The sequence below is a fragment of the Hyaena hyaena genome, unplaced genomic scaffold (genome assembly GCF_003009895.1).
Source record: "Hyaena hyaena isolate Hyena2069 unplaced genomic scaffold, ASM300989v1 scaffold_274, whole genome shotgun sequence".
NCBI lineage: Eukaryota > Metazoa > Chordata > Mammalia > Carnivora > Hyaenidae > Hyaena > Hyaena hyaena.
Genome location: NW_024080907.1, coordinates 1,538,144 through 1,554,367, shown reverse-complemented (window position 1 = coordinate 1,554,367; position 16,224 = coordinate 1,538,144). Strand labels below are relative to the sequence as shown.

At 55.0% G+C, this 16,224-nt stretch overlaps 1 protein-coding gene across 2 annotated transcripts in view; it reads left to right on the top strand.

Moving 5' to 3' along the window:
* TTC7A (tetratricopeptide repeat domain 7A) overlaps positions 1 to 16,224 on the top strand; it is a 119,775-nt gene that overhangs the window by 47,904 nt on the left and 55,647 nt on the right. For both annotated transcript variants that reach the window (XM_039245938.1, XM_039245939.1), the window contains 3 exons: positions 9,063 to 9,200; positions 10,790 to 10,873; positions 14,552 to 14,656. In XM_039245938.1, coding sequence (XP_039101869.1) covers positions 9,063 to 9,200; positions 10,790 to 10,873; positions 14,552 to 14,656 — 327 coding nt within the window. The remainder of the gene's footprint in view (positions 1 to 9,062; positions 9,201 to 10,789; positions 10,874 to 14,551; positions 14,657 to 16,224) is intronic.

Here is a 16,224-nt window from a genome sequence, read left to right as displayed (position 1 = left end):
GCACTACAATATCCAGGGTGCTAGTGTCTGAGTGCTATGGAGAAATAAAGCAGAGGAGGGATAAAGTGTGCTGGACAAAGCGTGCAGGAAGTGCTCTTTGGATGTTTTCGTAAGACCTATTTCCCTTGCCTCAGGCAGGGAGATCACACACACACACACACACACACACACACACACACACACACACACACCTGTTCACACACACGTATTCACACACATGTTCACACACATGCATGCATGGGCTCTGGAGCCTTGGTGGAGGGGAGAGTGTGGCGCAGGGGTCGGTGAGAAGGACAGCCTGGACTGGCCGGAGGGAGGCAGAGTAGGGGTGTGCAGGAACACCGGAAGCCAGGGGGTGCAGGTGGTACCCACGTGGGCTGCCTGGGGGGAGTCCAAGGCTGGGTCTGAGCCCTCTGACTGAGGGGCCCCTCAGAGTTTGTGAGCTGAGGACACCCCACCTCCCCCCAGGTTGAGGACCTAGTTCGCTAAATTGGCACATCTGACAACAGCATGTGGAAGTAGAGTTTAGGAAACCAAGACCCCATGAGATGGGTCCCTGAAGAGCCTGAAACTAATATTCCTTTGGACACCGGGGACCACGTGGTAACAGGATTTGTTCAGAGAGCTTTGGTCAGTGGGTTTCTTCCACCTCTCCGGGTCTGTCAGCAGGTAGGCAGGAGGAGGGATGCTGGCCCGGGGCAGCGAGAGATTATATCCCTCCTCAGCCAGGCTGTGGACCTGAAGGTTTGCAGGTCAGGCTGGTGAGGGGGTGAGTGGTTGCTCCAAGAAGGGGCACCCAGCTGGTTCGCCTGAGGGGAGGATGGAAATGCCAAGTGCAGGATTTGGCATGGGAGAGCAGTGCTGTTTTCATGGAAAGTGGGCCCCCACCCTGACCACAGACTGAGCCCCAGTGTCTACTCATGGAATCTCAGACATAGACCGGTGCCCTGCCCTGCCCCCACCCACACACCGGTGCCACCTCACCATCTACACCCTCGAATGAGACTGCACTGAAGTCATCTGTCTCGGGAAACCCCCTTCCTGTGCTGAGGAATGACAGATGGGAGGCAAAAAGGTGAAAGCAGGAACCTTTCTTAGGTCCTTTCTCTGCCAGGTTCCAAGGCGATTATCTCATAGAGGGAGGTGTTATGCTGAGCCACGTGAAAAAAATAACCATTTCATATGGTTCGGTCTAGTACTAATATGTTCTCACCATACAGATGAGAAAAGTAAGGTCCGGGGCAGGTATGGATCTTGGTCAGGGTCATACAGTAATAATCCTCACAGCCATGATTTGAATGAAGTCCACCTCCATAAATAGCTTCCAAAGCATAGGCCATGGAGCCCACACCCTGGACTGCAGTCCGCGGCCACTTACAAACTACTCTGATTCTTAGCTTCCTCATCTGTACAAGGGCCAAGGGGGTAGTTTTGAGGATCAAATGAGACGAGGCTGAGGGAGGGCTTTGCAAGCAGGGACGTGCCTGTTGATGTGAGATGGCAAGGACCGAGGCTGGACTCTGTCTCCCTCAGCCATTTTTGGTGGCCTCTGCCTGATCTGGGAAGAGCTCAGATGCCCTTCCGTTAGGTTGTGCCCCCCAGCCCAACCCCAAACCCTCAAGTTGCCCTGTATCCAAAGTGAAGAATGGCCTTTCACAAAAAAGTGGCCCGGATTTGAAGCCAAAGTGAATTTTCCTAAATGTGTGGTTTCCATCCAAGCAACCCCTGCCCTTTTGCAAGAATCTTTGTGACTTGCTGGCCTGCCAGGGAGACCCAGAGGGTGCAGGCCGGCTTGCCAGGCTGTGTCCTGGGAACTCCTGTAGCACACAAAGCAGAGGAAGTGCCCAGACGCTGTGTGCGCTGGGCTGGGAGGAGGCACTCTTCCAGGGCCGGCTGGTTTGTTTCCTCTTGCTCACACCCAGCCTGTCACATGGCTAGAAACTTCAGGAATCTGGGGGAGCGCTTTGGTGTCTCATCTACAGAGGCCTTTCCACTTGGGATCTGGATCTGGCCTCTGTGGCTCAGAGCTGACCAAGTAGCCTCTGACTTCTTCCTTGCCCTTGTTTCATACCCTCTTTCCCTGCGGGTCACATTTTCAATTGGGTGCGGGCACCACTATGCCAGCCTCCCGGGCTCTGATCCCTTAGCTGAACCCTGAGGCCCAGCCTGGCTTCCATGTACCTGTGGGTTTTTCCTCACCACCCTTTGATGCTGGCTGGGCTTGGCTGCAGATGATAGGGAGAAGCCTCTAGAACAGCAGCTGGCTGCCTCGGCTGCTACTTGGGTTTTCCTAATACCTGCAGAATTCATTATGCTGCGGTAAAAGCTACCCCAGCAGAGCCAGCCCGGGAGACATAATCATGAAAGCTTCCCACCTCCAGGATCAGCAGAGCAGCTGCTTTGGGAAAGGGTGTCCGCAGGTTTCTTGAGGATGTCAGCCCCTATTTCGTGGTTTGGAACTCAGGAGTAGCCTGCAAGCAGTCTTGAGTGTGGGGATGTTACCTTAGTTACGCTTTTTATTACAAGCTAACCGAGCGTGATCAGAATGAATAGGGAATCCCCTTGTCTTTCAAGAGGTAAATAGAAACCTTACCACTGCTTTTACAGAAATGCAAGGGATGTGAGTTATAACCGGTTGAAGAAGATTTGTGTTTTGGACCTACTCTTGAGTCTTTGGAGCCAAAAGGATATTTTATTTATTTTTATCTTTTACTTGTTAAAAAAAATTTTTAATGTATTTATTTTTGAGAAAGAGAGAGAGCATGAGCAGGGGAGGGGCAGAGAGAGAGAGAGAGAGAGAGAGACCCCGAATCCAAAGCAGGCTCCAGGCTCAGAGCTGTCAGCACAGAGCCTAATGCGGGGCTCAAACTCTTGAAACGCGACATCATGACCTGAGCTGAAGTCAGACATTTAACCCACGGATCCACCCAGGCGCCCCCACAAGGACATTTTAAAATCCATCCATCCACCCACTCATTTGCCCTTCCGTCCATCTGTCCATCCATCCAGCTTTGTTAGAGAAGCTGTAACACGCCAGGCCATGCTGAGCACTGGAGAAACAGTGATGAGGAGTTCAGTCATACCCCCCTTCCCAGAGGTACTTCCACCTACTAGAGTATGTATCCAGGGAGCTGGAGGAAGTCCTGGTCCTCCTGGCAGGAAGAAACCCCCCCCCCCCCACCCAGTCTGCTGAAGCCTAAGTATATATTCTAGTTTTTAAAAGAATCATATATCAAAAACTAGTCTAATTTTCTCTAATAGTTGGGGAACCAGGAAGTACAGAAATCTTGATCATTTCTAAAATACTGATCTAGGCATCAAAATATACGCTAAGGCAGACAATCCATGGGTCCCTGTGTTACTCAGCTGGTGGAGAAGTTGCTGCTGGCTTCAGGCACTTGGAAACTAAAAAAGCACAAGGCCTGGTGTTGAGTGAGATGGGGGTGGACGCCTCTGGGGACCAGGACCCTGCAGCTTAACGAACTGTGCCAGGCCCAGTGTCAGGCACCCGGCAGTCTGAGTCTGGAATTCACCATTCACAATCTGTGGCCTGGGCAGGGTTCTTACCTCCCTGATCCTCAGTTTTCTCATCTGTAAAATGAGGCTGCTAAGGCCTCTCTTGCTCAGAAAAAGCAAGAAAATGAACCCAAAGGTGCCTAGTACATTGTAGATGTTCATGTATTTGTTTTGTCCTGACAAATACTGGTTCCAATTCAGTCATTTTAGAATACATTGAGGCTCAGTTTTGGTTGGGAGAAAAATTGGTTTGAGGATACCATTCAGTTTAAAAAAAAAAAAAAAAGCAAGCAAGTGCTTCTTGGGCTTGATTCCATTTGGGACTTAGCAGATGAGCACACACTGTTCCAGCGTTTGGCACCTGGTTTGCTCCAACACAAAGGCCCTGCGCTGCTGCGGGCTGTGATGGCAAAGGGTTTGATAACGCCACCAGCTCGGAGCATTCGGTTCAGTAGAGGTGGGAGAGCCTCTCGCCCTCACTGGCAGGAAGAGCTGTGATTTCTGCCACAGAAGCCTGACGCGGCAGGAGAGTGGGGGCTGGCGTGGGCCTGGCCCGGGCTGGGACACGTCACAGAGCATGCTATTTCTTGGCTCCATGGACCCACAGCTTGAGAGCCGTGGTAATTATGTCTGCTGGTGGGGGACGAGAGCACGAGCAGAACATGACAGTGCCCCCCCCAGGGAGGGGCAGGCACCAATCACGGAAGCTGCTGGGAGACTCCGCTCCGGGGTGCTTTTGTGGGGTGCCAGCAGCAGGCCCTGAGACTGGGTCCCTGACCATCGGAGCAGCCGTGTCTGAGAACAGGGCTGGACACGTTGCCTAAGAGGCTTTTTCCCTGATTGAAAGGCCAGGCTTTGTGCTTTGCTTTGGTTCCTTTATAAGCAGAGCCATCCCAGGGCTTCTGTGGCATAGACGAGGCTACTGGACACTTTTTCAGAAGCCTTTGGGGGTGAACTCAGAATGACTCTGTTCTAATCTGGGTCCCATCTATTTGTATGCCTTGGGGAGCCTCCCTGGGCCTCCGTCTTATCTGTAAAACAGGACAGTAGTACATGAGGTCACTGTGAGATGTTTATAAAGTACTCCACAAGTTCATTCCCTTTCCTTCTCTTTCGCCGTTCGTGTCCAGGATCAGAGAGGAGAAACGGGGCTGGGTGGAAGCGAAGGTTGGTGTGATCTGAGGCCCTGCAGTCAGCATAAGGTCAGGACCAAGGCAGGCAGAGGAAGCCTATGAGGCAGTAGATGCTGTCCTGGACTGGCCGTTGGAGGTACAGCCTGAACTCTCAGGGCCCTTGCACAATGAGTTCACCTTCTGGGACTCAGTTTCCCATCTGCCCAGGGGGCATAGTGGTTTCCTCCTGCCCCTCCATGGGGTTACTGTGAGGCCAGATGAGATGTGACGGATGTGACCCTGAAAAGGTGACGTGCAGCACACCTAAGGGATGGCTGTTGGAAGAAGAGTCTCCTGCCTTGGCTCTCACGTGGGCTGCCCTGCCTGGAAACGTGGCAGTTGCCCTGCTGACCTTCCTGTAAGGCCCTACGCTTGCGCCATGGATCCTTCTCCAAAGACCAGATGTGGATCACGCTGGCAGTGATGAGCTGCTGGATGGTGGGAGTAGGGAAGAGCATGCTTCTTTGGCTTTCCCCCTTTTGGCTTGCAGAGGGCCTGGGGTGAATGCCCTTAGTCTGGAAGAGGCTGCCATGGGGGGGAACAGCCAGAGGGCCCAGGCTGGGAGAAGGTACAGCTCACGGGCCCTGCCTGGGACAGAATTCGTGGACCAGACAAGGGCAGGGCATCTTCAGAGGCGGAGGGGCCTGGAGGTTGCACTGGGAGAACATTCTGCACTATACCCAGCCTTGTAAGGATGGTGGGAGTGAGAAGAATCTTGAGTGTCTGCATACTGCTTTATGGGTCATAGGCACCGTCACATCTGTCACTGCATTTGGTCTGAAGGATTTCCTAGCAAGGCCATTTGGATGGTGGAGGGAAAGAGTGGCTGGGACTAGTTCCAAGTAGGCTGCTCGTGAATCTTGCAGTGTCGCTGGCCCGAGGGTGGTGAGCCCAGGGGAGGAGGGACAGGACACCCGGGGAACATGGGCAGCGACCAGAAGCCCCCTGAGTGTCTGAGGCCCCACCCTCTGTGCCGCACAGGAATCCCAGCCTGCTACTAGCCCCCACAGCTTCCTTCCCTGTTCCCCCCACCTGGCGGGCCAGCACCACCATAGCGTTTCACCGCAGCCCTGCCCTAAAGCCATAGCAACTGGGGCAAACTTCTGCTTTTGGCTTTCCTTTGGGGAACCATGCTTACCTTCTGACACAGGTGCCAGGTCCTGAGGACCCCTGGGGAGACACCTTCTCTGCCGTCTGCCTCCTGGGGAGGCCCGGCCCCAGGCCCAGGAGATGCTCACATCTGTTCCTGGGCCTCTGACTTAATCCATGCCCAGTGCTGGAAATCCACCGCTCCCATCCCCCAGGCACACATTCAGAGATGCTCTTGTCTTACAGGGCAAGGTCTAGGGCAAGAGGAGAAAGTTTCCACACTAGGCCCAGAAATCTTTCCCTCTCAGCGTCACTCATTCTACAGACATGGACCAAGGAAGGTGCTGGGGACAGCGAGACTTCCCTGCCTCAAGAGCCTGAGTATTGTCCCCCAAGAACTGTTGCGCATACAGGGGCTGGGGTCTGTGTGTCATGCTGGGAGAGGTCACGGGCAGGGAGCCTTGCCTGGTGGGATAAGTCAGGTCAACGCTTGAAGAAACAGGTACGTGAGTTGGGTTGTAAGGAGCCAGGAGGCATCCAGATTGACAGAGGGCACGGATAGTCCGTCCATGGTGCAGAGAGGGACTATAGAGTCCCGTGGGGCAGGGGGACGACCCGGAGCTGGTTGGGGGAGGAGCTGGCCAGGGGAGCCGGGTCTCGTGGTGAAGGGCCTCCTGTGGCAGCCACAGAAGCGGAGGTTTGACTTTGTCCTGGAGCAGTCTGGAGGGGGTCGGGAGCCAGGGTCTGCAGGGGCTACTCTGCAGGACAGGCCACCGAGAGCTGAGGCCTGCGGTCATAGCTCGCTGCTCACCGTCCCCAGAAGGATCCTGCTGTGCACGGTGGCTTCCTAGGTCCTGCATGTGCCCACTCCCCACAGAGAAGCCCCCACCCCCATTCCGCCGCAGGCTGCCTCAGCGTTGTCCTCTTTCCATCAGGACCCCTCTCCCACCCGAGCTCTAGGTCAAATTCCACTGGACACAAGTACTGCTGCTGCTTCCAGAAGGTTCCGTGGTCCCTCCCTGAGGGCAGGGACTTGTACCTTCTGTCTTCTCATTGTCCCCCACCCCTGTCATTGCTGCCTGGCAAGGCTGCCTCTCTGGGCCCCACCCTTGGTGGCCAGGGCTGGGGAGCTGCTAGAGGGGAAGGGCGGAAGTGGAGGAGGGGTGAGGTACACGGCCAGTGTTGTGTTCCTGCTCTGCTTAGAGAAATAGCTCCTGCCAAGCCTCAGAATTTCTTCTCTCTTCCTGATGGTGCCTGTGTGGGTGGATTTTGCTGAGAAGGAGAGGGATTTCTCTGGCACTTTCCCTCTCTGCTCCTCTCCCTTAACCCTTGGGAGCTCCTGACCAGCTCTTTTATATCAGGCTGCACCAGTGTTCATCCTTTCTGGGGATCTCCTGGCATGTCCAGCACCTTCTCCTGGGGCCGGTCCATGTACATGGTGGGGGGTTGGCAGCCCTCACCTGCTGTGGGTGGAGGATCACCCTTCAGGGCCCCTGGCCACTGCCTTGCCTTCCTGAAATGCCCCCATGGTTGAGTCACTTCCTTGGGTCTTACAAGGCATTTGGGCTTCCTGAAGCCTCTGGGAATGCACTTCAGGCCTGCACAGCAGGACACTTTTCAGAGCCTGCAGTCTGAAGGCCATTGACCTTCTGCCTCTATAACCACTTGCCCTTGGGAACCTCAGCCCCTGACCTGCAGGAGGGGTTAGTAGTCCTTCCCAGGTGTGTTTTGAGGACCATCTGAGGCTAGGTAGGATTGTCCAGATCTGTCAGTGGGAAATGGGTTTTAAGAGCCATTTTAAGCTCCCTTTTATCCCAGCATCCTTGGTTCTGAGGTCCTGTGTGGGGAAGTAGATAAGGGGGTTCAGTCCCTAAAACAGAAGGAAGACAATACTGAGAGTTGCCAGTAGGAACATCTGGCTGGATCCCAGCTTTGCTTCAGCTCAGATATAGCACTCAGAGTGTGTGTGTGTGTGTGTGTGTGTGTGTGTGTGTGTGTGTGTGTGTGTAAGGCAGGGGTTCCAGAGCATCCCTAGTCTGGTCCCTGCTCTGTTGGTGCTCAGCTGAAAGAATGATGATTCGTGTTGAATTATTCCCAAGCCTGAGTGTTGTTCCCAGGGCATGGGTTTACAAGAGGGGGTGGGATCATCGGCCACAGAAAATCCTAAATCCTCACGGGGGAGATTTCAGGCAAAACAGAGCTCCATGCTCCAGATTGTACAGAGTCACCTACTCCTAAAGTACATTTTCCCATTCTCCTCCCCCCACCCCACCCCCTGCCACCACCCTCCCACCCAGTAGCCACCTGGCAGCTCTGAGCTATTGAACTCCTAAGTGCTGGACACCAAGCACAGAGGCCATGTGTTATAGGAGAGGTTTCTTAGGGAACTCCAAGAGGATAGTTCCATGGTCAGGAGTCAGGATGGGGTCTGGGTTGGACACAGGGGTGATGAGAAGGAGGTATAGGGGTGGGGGGTCCTTATGAGAGGGACTTGGGGGACCTGCAGAGGGCACCAAGGGGCCACCGCCCAAGCACCCCTCCTGTGAGTCAAGCAGCAGAACCACCCACCTGATCTAGACAGTTCCAGATCCTACCGGAAGCTCTTTCTGTGAGTGGACAATTCCAAGCACACAAGGAGCTGTTCCACAAAACATATAAACATATTCTCAGAAGTGCCAGTGTCTGAAAGACAGATGAGGGCTGAGGGGCCCCTCTGGATGAGAGGAGATGAAGGAGATATGCCCCCTGAATGCAGGGCATGGTCCTGGATTGGGTTCTGGGATGAGAAAACTTCTAGTGAGACCAGCAGCGGGCAGGTGGTGAGATCTGACTGCGAGCGGGTAGGAGAGGTTTCAGTTTTACACTTCCTGAAACACTGGCCTTCCTCTTGTGCTTGTAAAAGGAATGTCCTCTTGCATTTAAGGGTAACAGGTCATCTTACCGTAATGACTCTATTATTATTATTGTTATTACTATGTACTAGAGACAAGCAAATGTGGTCAGTGCCATTATCCTTGCAATTTTGTGTAGGTTTGAGATTTTGCAGACTAGAACATTGAACACCAGGAGCCCTCAGAACTGCTTCCTCACCTGGGCTAAACCCTAAACCCTAAAGAGAGGGTTTTCCCTCTTTCATGGGGGCCTTCATAGGAGTGGGGAAAGGCTCTGGCCATTTCTAGGAGGACAGCCTGGGTTAGCAGCGGAAGGGTGATGGCCACCGGGCCTTGGAGGCAGGCAGCTGCTTACTTTCTGTCCTTGCTCTTTCCCAAACCACGTCCCCCACAGGCTACTCGAGATGTGGTGCTGAGCCGGGCCCCGGAGCAGGAGGAGGACCGGGCGCTGAGCCTGCGGAACGCTGCGGCCATCTATGACCTCCTGAGCATCACGCTGGGCAGGAGAGGCCAGTACGTCATGCTCTCTGAGGTACGGTGGCCCACCCCTCCCCAGAAGTCAGGTGGCACGCTGAGGACCTCCTCCTCTGCCCCTTTCCTGACTCCACCAAGGGGCACAGTCGGTGCTTGGGAGACCAGGCTTGGGACCGTTCCATTTCCAATGCTGGGAGAGCTGCCCGTCACTGGCAGGGTGGGCTTTGGTTTTGGTTTTGGTTTTCGGTTGTTTTACTAGTGTTTTTATGTGATATTAAAAAAACAAAAAAAACAAAAAACAAAAAAACACACGGTGTTGCATAGAGAAGCACAAGGGGAAATTTTCCAGCCCTCAGTTCTCCCCACAGATGACACTGGTGTTTCATGACTGCCTCTCCCAACAGGATTCTGAGCTTGGCGTGTGTCGGAAACCTGGGCCCCCTCCCACCCCAGCTAGACAGAGCACCCCCAATCTATTGAGCAGACCCTATTGGAGCAATGCTGCAGGGATAGTGCCTTTCTGGGGTGAAGGCAGGGGGACCAAGCCGCCCCTCTCTCCATCTCCCACAGTGCAAATGGCACACGTACATGTTTGAGCTTTCCGATCTGGGCTGGGATCAAAGGTGGCACTGGGGTCCCTGTCTCCCTGTACCAGGTGCGCCTCTTGGCAGTAGATTCTCTTCCTACCTGTTTATGGGGCTCCTGAGGGGGCGGTGATATCTGTTGAGCCCCTGCTTGCACCAGGTGTCACGCAAGGTACTTTCAGAGGATACCTTCTTTAAGTAGGGTGTTCTTTCAAACTTACCAGTGAGGAAGGCAAGGCTCATAGAGGTGGTTTCTTGCCCAAGGTGGCAGAGGGAGGGCACACTGAGCCAGCAGGCATGTGAACCCAGGCCAGTGAGCTCTTAAAGTACATACTGTCTGGTCCTGTGACGTCACCTCTGTTCCCCACCCCGCCTGACCATGGCCACATGGTGAATCCTGTCCTCACATGCTGGCTTCTGCCTCCATTGCCTAAAAGCACTTGTATTGTCTACCAGATCTCACCAGGCCGCCCCTGATTTGGGGTTGCCCTGGCTCAGACAGGCCAGTGGGCGGTCAGTCTTCTTGGTGATCATAGAGAATAGCGGAACCGAGAAAAAGCCTTTCCATTTGGGGGGCTTTGTAGTCAGCCTGTTCTGCCGCTTACTGGCCCTGTGACCCTGATAAGTCATTCAGGTCTCAGTTTCCTCATCTGTGAAATGGGCATAATGAGAGAAGCACCTCAAAGAGTTGTTGGGTTGAATAAATGAGTTAATACATGTACAAAGCTGGGAATGGTACCATGCACAATAATGTCATGGTTTTATGGTTTTTATGGGATGTTTCCATATTAGAAACCCAGGCCCAATTTCATTCACTTTGGACCATCATCCTGTAAGGTTTGAAAACCGAGAGCCAGAGAGGATAAGAGACTTGTGCAAAGTCATCCAGCATGCCCGTGGCAGGGACAGGTGATGTCTGGTGTTTGCTGACCAAGTGTGGGCCTCGGGCAGCCTCCTCCAGGAAGTGATTTGGGCAGTGGTTACCTTGGAGAGGAATGGGCTGGACTTGGGGGGGAAGGGAGGCCCCCTGGTGGGGAAGTGCTGACTGGTCCTCTCTCCTCAGTGCCTGGAGCGAGCCATGAAGTTTGCCTTTGAAGAATTTCACCTTTGGTACCAAGTGGCCCTCTCCATGGTGGCTTGTGGGAAGGTAAGACCCAAAGCATGTGTGGGGTGGGGGAGGTTGCACACCCATCCTTGGGGCCTCTGCTCTCCTCTGGTCCTTCCCAGAGGTTGGTGGATGGTGTGGCAGTGATTCAGAAATGTCCTCCAGCATCGGAGGAGAGTGGGGGGCAGCAGAGGGTCTCACACAGCCCCCTGTGTGGCACTGGTGTTCCCTTCTGAGTTACGAGGTGCCAGGTGTGCAGTGTGAATCTGTGGATGCTTTTCTCCTAGCACATGTGCACACATGGGGCATCGGAGCATTTCCGTGTGTGACTTGAGTACAACTGTGTGAAACCGGCCTGGGACTAGGGTACCGGGCAAGGAGCACGCTGTTCCCTTTGGGCCGTAGCTGTCTTCCTGCCCTTTGAGTGTGGTGTTGGGAAAGAACCTTCCCATGGAAGAACCTGCCTGGGAGGGAGGGGTTGGGGGTGGAGCAGAGCAGCAGCTCCCAAACTTCAAATTTGGAGGGACGACTGTGTCAGAGGCTGTGGCCGGGGTGGGGGCAGGGAGCCTGGGGCACCAGGGCCACCTTTGCCCTCTACCCACCTAGCCCGGTTCCAGCACCCCCTGCTTTCTCCTCTGATGAGAGCTACACTTACATAAGCCTCTATTTTCAGCAGTAACATGAAAGGAAAACCTTTCCGGAGCTGGGTGCTGCGGGTGTTAGAGCTGAGGACGTTACGAATGCAGGAAATAAGGTGGCAGGAGCTTGCAGATCGTGCCAAGAGCTGTAAACACCCAGAGCCCTTTTGTGAGGCTGAGGGAATTCCTGCCCCCTCCCCCGCCCATCTGTGCCACCTGCCATTTCTAGCCCTCCTGCTCGTCTCCGAGGCGGGCCTTCCTGGGCTTGCCAGCATCTCCCCCACAGACAGAGGCTGTGCTGGCCGGGTCAGGCAGGGAAGAGGAAGAAGAGCAGGTGCCACAGCCTGACGTGGGAAGGGGCCAGGGGAGTATGGTGAGAATCATGTGGGGAGCCTCCCACCCCTGCATCCCATCCCCACTGGGCATTTATCTTCCCAGACCTCTTCCCCTCCCCCATCAGATTGACTTCCCAGGGCCTAAATGCTCGTCCTAAATGCATAGACATGATGTTCCCTGGCTCTGTGCTCAGCAGGGTCCTGTCAAGGCTCAGGGGGCGCTCAAGCCACAAGCCATGATGGAGTGAGGCCTGAGGGAGGGGAGGAGGTAGGGCTGGAGCTTATGTGAGCCTGGGCAGACAGCTCCCAGTGGCATGTGACAGCTTCTTCCCAACTCTGGGAAACAAAGAGCCTCTAGTCTTGTAATAGTGGCCATGAACCAGGAGGAGAGGCCCACGGCCAGGGAAATGATCCTCCCCCTTCTGTGAGTTATGAACTCCCTTTGAGGTGCCAAGGAAAGTTGGGGACCCTTCTCAGAAGAATGTACCACACTCAGAAGGTAGCTTTGATCTCTGGTGGTGCTCCAGGAAGCCCCCCAGTCTCAGGAGAAGGTGTCGTGTTAGTCTGGGAGGTACAGGATCTCCAAGCCCCCTACTGAGAAGAGCCAGGCTCAGAGAGGTCCACACACAGTCTGGCACGTCCCAGGATCCAGGGAGTTGGACGCCTTCACAGACCAGCAAGGTGGGGACGAGAGTGGACCTACAGGCAGGGAGCTGGGGCCATACGGGAGTTCCTCACATGTGAGGCCCCTCCGGTTGGAGACATAGCCATCCCTGAGTTTGGTACAGCAGGAGATGGTTCTGGAAGCACACTCTCCACCCCCTCAGGAACCTGCACACCAGCTCAGTCTGCCCGGTTGGCCCAGGCAGCCCCAGAGCTGGCCTCTGCCAAAGCCTAAGGTGGGAATCAAGATTCTTGTACCTGCGCTTGTGCCGAAGGTGAGGCCAGGCCAGTATAAATACATCTGACATGTCAGCCTGCAGGAAGAAAGGATGAGGTCCATGACATAATTTAGGTTGCTCCTTCTCCTGGTCTCCTCAGCAGTCACATTGTCTGCGTTGCTAGGTAACCAGCATGACAAAAAAAGAGAGAGAGAATGAGCTGCCTACCCTGATTGTGGAGTCCTCAGATGGCTCCTTAAATAGCAGCATTTTGTGGTCTGTGTGTGGTGAACACAGACAGTCAGGGTTATAGAACCTTTATTTAAGGTCAGAGAACACTTCAACCCTGTGGAGACCAGCAGCCGAGGAAGGAGGCCGAGGAGAGCCCAAGGCTTGCGGTGCTGTGTGGACAGGGGGCCGTGGCTGGGGGGTGCTGGGAGTGACATTCACAGGAGCCCCTTCAGGCCCTTCACACTGCCTCCTCCCATCCTTCAGCCCAAGCCGGTCTCCCAGCCTGCCACAGTCTCCCAGGCTGCCACCACGGGTCATCTACTGACACGCCTTCCTGTGCTTGGTCTCACACCCTCTTGTTTCCCGAGAGAACAGCGGGGAATGGTCGCTTTTGTCTTCTGTCCCTGACCTTCCTGCAGGCACCTGATAGGCAGGAGTCATGGCCTCTTCCCCCTTTCCGCAGTGACCCCACCACCCCAGCCCAGTACTGGGCACAGAGCCGGCCCCTAACTAAAACACCTGGAATTGGCCTAATAAGCCTGAGCCCAGAGCCTCAGTCTGTCATGTCTGGGCCGAGAAAAGCACTTCTTTGCTGGTGGGGAAAGGAGGGGTAGCTGGAAAGAGGCTGGGGATCCCGGGAAGACACAGATCAGAGTTCCAGGTCTGTATCTGCCAGTGCTTCACACTGAGCTGGGGACAGTTAAGCCTAACAGAGCCCCATTTCCTCAGTGGTACCTCCGGAATTGCTGGGGAGGGTGAAAGCTAATTCATGGCAAGGAAGCTTGGCTCACAGCACGGCTTAGCATGTGGGAATTGTAGTGACACACTCATGCCCCTGCCTGCCTGCCTGGAAGTCACACAACTATGGTGGTGTGCACACATGGAGGGGTGTCACTGCTGAGTTTCTTGGAAAAGTGTTGGACTGAGTCAAAAGCCCTGAGTGTGTGTGTGTGTGTGTGTGTGTGTGTGTGTGTGTGTGTGTAGAAGGGTGACAGAAGCTTCTCCTGCCAAGGTAGTCACCACAGAGCAGAATAGGGCAATGGTTACAAGCTTAGAGCCAGACTGTTCAAACCCCAGCTCAGCCACTTAGGCGTACTGTGGCTTTGAACAAGCTACTTAACTTCCCTGCACTTCAGTTTCCTCATCTGTAAATAGGGATATAGCATACCTACCTCAGAGACTTGTGAAAATAAATGACTTAGTATTTATAAAGCACTTAGCACAGGGGACAGCAGACTTTCTGTACAGGGACACATGGTAAACATTTTTTACTTTGCAGGCCAGTCTCTGTGGGAACGACTCCACTCTGTCACAAAAACAGCTGTGGGCAATACATATGTGAATGGTTGTGGCTGAGTTCCAATAAAACTTTATTTCCAGGAGCAGGCAGAGGGCCACATTTGGCCTATGGGCTGTGTTTTGTTGAGCTCCGATTTATAACAATGCCTGTTACACCAATGTGACAGCATGTCTCCCTGTGCTCCTCCCACTGGGCCCTCTTCCTGGCTCTTGGGAGGAAGGGGGTGCAGAGCAAGGACTGGCTGTTTGGGAGCTCCCCCCACCATAGGCACGAAGCACTCAGTCCCTCGAGACCCAGGGCTCCAGTGATGGTATCACCTGCCCTTTCTTCTGCAGTCGGCCTACGCTGTGTCGCTGCTGCGGGAGTGCGTGAAGCTTCGGCCCTCGGACCCCACCGTGCCCCTGATGGCCGCCAAGGTCTGCATCGGGTCCCTGCACTGGGTGAGTGAGCCGTGGGGGTAGGGTCCAGGTCCCGGCAGCTCCTGCAGATGGGCATGAGATGGGGGCATGCGCATCTTGCTGTGTGTATAAAGGGTGGGGGGCATGAGGGAAGCCGTGAGGCAGACGGCCTGGAGGGAGAGATCTGAGGAAACCAGACTCCATCTGCAGCAGCAGGTCCCCCGGCTCAGGATGGTGTCAGGCTTGTGGTTCAGCCTTGAGCTGCGGTTTCCAGAGAGCTGAATGTAGAGTCAAAAGTAGAGAGGCCCCCACCTGGCCAGCAGTGCAGCAGTGGACAGGACTGGGAGCACCTTGGCCAGCCATCGTTTGGATAGAGACTGCACATGACTGCAGGGTGCAGTTCTGTGTGGGCAGGACTCGAGGGTGGCCTCCTCTGTCAGCCCCCTTGGTCCTCTGGGCTCCAGCCTGCAGGTCCCTGCCCTGTGCTCAGCTGCCTGCCTGGGGCTCAGCTGAGGTGGAGGAACTGTTCTGAGCACCCTCTCCCCAGAGGACAGGCTTTACTGCAGGCAGGCCTTGAGGCCCTCACGGAAGCCTGCGGCTTGGAGCGGTCATGGCACTGGGCCTGGAGCACCCCACCCCCCACCCCCCTGCCCAGTCTCCCGCGATGACTGCTCTGAGTCTATGGCGTCCTGGGCCAGGGCCTCTGCATGGTGTCTCCTCTCACTAGGAGCTCACTTCCCGAGGGTCTCCGCTTCCTTAAGCCCGCATCAACCTCCTGACGTCCGGGGCTGTCTTAGAACAAGCACATCCGCTCCCGCATGTTGGCAGGAGCCCACTTCTCTCTGCAGGCAACACAGCCCCAGCTCCTTCATCTGCCCTCCAGGCCCAGCACCTCCCCAAAGGAAGCCGCACCCACACACAGGCCTCCCCTGCCTGTTGCCCTAACCCCCCAAGGCCACCCTTGCCGTGGTTGAGGGCCCAGCTTGTTCGGGGCAGCAGGGGCCAGGCTCCAGGGTGATACAGCAGGCGCTTCAGAATTAGCCGCCTGTCCAGCTCCTGCTGCTGCTCCCCCTTCCTTAGGTATCCAGCCCTGGGAAAGGAGACTCCATGTTCTAACCCTTCCCACCCCAACCCTCTCCTGGGTCCCCCACCTCGCGGCCCCAGTGGGCCTTGCCCTCTCTCTGCCACAGAGAGGACTGACCCCCAAGCCTGAGGAGCAGGAGAGAAACAGGACCTTCCCTTCTGTCTCCTGGTCTGATTCCTATAGCTGAAATGCCTGCATCACGCTGCATGGCCCCACTCGCTGTGAATGGTGGGGGAAGAGGGAAGCATGGCTTCCGACCCCAGCCTTTAGAGGGTGGTTTTGGTGAGGGAGAAATCCAGCAGAAGGACCTATAACAGGCTCCAGGCATCAGAAGAAGCTGTGTGATGAGGTGGGTGAGAGTTTCACTGCCCAGCCCCTGGGTGGTCTTGAGTAAAGTACATAACCTTGCTGTGCCTCAGTTTCCTTTTTCATAAAATGGAAATAATTACAGTCTGTTCCTCATATGTGGCATAAGTGACATAAAGTATGCAGAAGGCTGGATGGGTCAGAGAGATTCACAGAGGAG